The sequence below is a fragment of the Mesitornis unicolor genome, unplaced genomic scaffold (genome assembly GCF_000695765.1).
Source record: "Mesitornis unicolor isolate BGI_N332 unplaced genomic scaffold, ASM69576v1 scaffold42823, whole genome shotgun sequence".
Taxonomy (NCBI): Eukaryota; Metazoa; Chordata; class Aves; order Mesitornithiformes; family Mesitornithidae; genus Mesitornis; species Mesitornis unicolor.
This window is the reverse complement of record NW_010173421.1, coordinates 577-3,776: the sequence shown is the minus strand read 5'-3', so window position 1 is coordinate 3,776 and position 3,200 is coordinate 577. Positions and strand designations below refer to the sequence as shown.

Here is a 3,200-nt window from a genome sequence, read left to right as displayed (position 1 = left end):
GGGCCGAGGAGGGGGATGGATATAGGTGGAGGTTTGGCTTTTTTTCTGCCGAAAGGCACAAATTGCCACCGTTTTCGATGCCACAAACCCCCACGTCGTTGCTCCGTAAGTTGGGACGGGAACTCACCCCCCTCCCAGGCACGACCAGCTCCGGGGGCTCGGAGCCTGCAGCGGAGATGCTCCGGGGGGGCATCGGACGAGACCCCCTTCTCCCCGCGGCTAAAATCCAACAAATTTCCCTTTCTTCGTGTTTTCCTAATGCCCGCCGGCTTCGGAGCGGAGAAACGGGAAAACCAGTACGACCAGAGCCAGAGTACTGGGAGACGCTGGGATACGGAGCCAGAAAGGCAGAAAGGGCGAAAGCGGCCCCGGGAGGGTGAGAGAAGCCCGAGGGGGGCTCTGCCCGCTTCACACCCGCAAGCGGAGCCCTCCAGCACCCCGTTTCTCCGCAGTTCCCCCGCAAATTTCCCGAGTCTCTGCTGCGGTTGCTAGAGCACCCGATCGCATCTCAACACAAAACTCCAGCAAATTAAAAAATGAAATAAAATAAACCAAACTACTTTCCATCTTCTTGCAGTTTTCTCCCCTTCATTTATTCCGGTTTTGATACGATTCAGAGTTGTGGGATTTCTATTCCCACGAACGATGGAGGTGAATCCTGCCCGAGGTCTGAGCGCCGGCATTTCCATCCCTCCGGAGTGAGGTGGTGGGAAAGGGATTTGGTTTTTGGGGTTCTCAAACCTGCAGCGTACCCTGCTCCCTCTGTGTCTTTCCAGGGTGGCAGCACCCGCAACAGCAAAAAAATTGTCCAAAATTCACATCACAAGCTTCTAATTCCATCCAAGAAAAGGGGAATTTTCTTGAATTTCCACTAAACATCACAGAAAGTTCATATTGAATTTCTCAGCTATCGACCTTCCTTCATGTTATTCACACGGGGTCCCGCTCCCAATTTGATCCCATTATGGAAATGCACCCTCACTGGGAACAGAACCAGCTTTGGGTCTCACTGTGCTTTGGGTTTATCTCTCTGCAGGAAAATGTTTAACGCTCGCTCACCCTTTGGAGGCAGCCGAGACGAAAGCCGACCCCTGCCACCGCCCCAGACAGCGACAGCGGAGAAAACCCCGCGTTTTATTCTCCCAGGCTCAGGTGTTTGAACTGGAGCGGCGATTTAAACAACAAAAATACCTCTCTGCTCCGGAAAGGGAGCACCTCGCCAGTGTGCTCAAGCTCACCTCCACGCAGGTGAAAATCTGGTTCCAAAACCGCAGGTACAAGTGCAAGAGGCAGCGGCAGGACAAATCCCTGGAGCTGGCTGCCCACCCGCTGCCCCCGCGGAGAGTGGCGGTGCCGGTGCTGGTCCGGGACGGCAAACCCTGCCTGGGGGGGTCCCAGCGTTACCCGCTCCCGTACAGCATCACGGCCAGCCCTTACTCCTATAGCTCCTACTACAGCAGCTATTGCAGCAGCCCGTATGGTGGTAGCTATGCAGGGGGGTACACCGGGGTGCCCCCCAATGCTGCACCCACCAGCCCGGCCGGGAATGTGAGCTTGGCCATGGCCAGTGCTGCTCAGCACCAGCCCATGTGCTGGCAAGCCACCGGGCAAGCAGCCATCAGGGCTTGGTAGATGGCCATGGAGGTCAGGACTGTCTGAAAAGCATCAAGAAAAGCCCCTGCTCTGCTCCAGAGCCCAACCTATGTCAGGATGGGAGGTGAATTCGGAGGGTTTTTGCCACCCTGGATAGTGGGACATCATCAGAGCATCTGTTCCCTCCAGGGATAGGGTCACATCTCCACAAAGGTAGGAGAGAAGGGGACACTGCAGCTCCAGCACTGCGACTTTGGGGACTCCGTGACTGTGGACATTTATTTATTTAAGCATAAAAACTTCAGAGTCTGGGCCTCACTGCTCCGGAGGGTTTGCTCCTCCAGGGCACCAGTGCACGGTCATCAGCGGGCTGTGAGCACTGGTTTTCTTCCTAAGGACGACTGGAAAACAGGGTCTGTGCACATCACTGTGCCTTCACGTTTTTATAAACACTATTTAACGCCTGGAGTTCCTCTAATCTTTGGAGATACATTTCTGATTTATATTTCTTAATATCACCCAGCACGGGTGTTCATTTCTGTCTTTATTATTATTATTATTTGCAAATAAAAACCAAATTGATGAAATTGTGTGTTTTCACTCTCTCCCCACTCCTGACCTAGTATTTCGACTTTTCCTATCCACAAGTGGCATTTGAGCACCAAATTCTGATCCAAAGAAAAAAAAAATCCCACCAAAATCAATCTTAACACTTAATAATTAACCCAGAAAGGTAATTACCTCATGGTCCAAGCACTGCAAGGATATATATATATATATATACACTGTGATGGAGCCAGGCTGCATCCTGCACACAACTCCCACTGCATGGGGACAAAATCCCCCCCTCACAACCTCCATCCCCACTCCTTTCCCAACAGCTCCTTATCCTCCCAGTATTCGGCAACGAGAGACTTGCAGGAGGCAATTAAGCTTTTATCTCTAATCCCACTCAGCCCCATCACTCCAACGTTCGCTCACTTCCCAAATGGGACATCCCTGACATCCACATCAAACCCAAAAAACCCCTCTCGACGCGACAGCCGACCTGCACCGAGGCTTTGCAGCTCTGGGTAAGGCGACAGCTGCCCCTTCTCCTCCCGTCCATCCATCCACACTCACTCGGAGATATCTCCCAAAATCCCAGCTTTTGGGGGCTCAATGGGGTCCTTGCAGTGGGAAATGCATCAGGGAACGCCCTGGAAAACAGCAGCATCCCCAGTGCAGGGGCTCACCTGCGAGGCGCAACAGCACTGAGATTTTCCCTTTGAGGTTCAGCAATAAAATGAGGCAAAACACATGAAATTCCCCCCCCAGATGAGCTCAGAAATCAAAGGATGAAATTGTCACCCTGCCCAGCTCAGTAAAAAAAAAGCCTGAAAATGAGAATTACGAGCTCTCAAAGTGTCATTTATGCCCCTACACAAACAGCATCAGTAGATTTCTTTATTTTGCAGCTGTGGCTGCAAAGCAGAGGTGAAACAGCCCAGCTCTATTTGCAGGAAAACACTTAATTGAAGTGAAATGACCCCCCAGAAGGAAGGGAACTGACCTTTTGCTGGGTCTCACCTTCATGTATCTGTGCTAAAGCCCCAAAATCAGGAGGG

The 3,200-nt window shown here is 51.9% G+C and overlaps 1 protein-coding gene across 1 annotated transcript in view; it reads left to right on the top strand.

Annotated features, from left to right (window-relative positions):
• The window catches only part of NKX2-6 (NK2 homeobox 6), a gene marked incomplete at its 3' end in the record, with an annotated part of 1,873 nt that extends 325 nt beyond the window's left edge, over nt 1-1,548 (top strand). The window contains exon 2 of the mRNA XM_010180726.1: nt 1,031-1,548. Within this exon, the coding sequence (XP_010179028.1) occupies nt 1,031-1,548 (518 nt within the window). The remainder of the gene's footprint in view (nt 1-1,030) is intronic.
• Nucleotides 1,549-3,200: the final 1,652 nt, after the last annotated feature.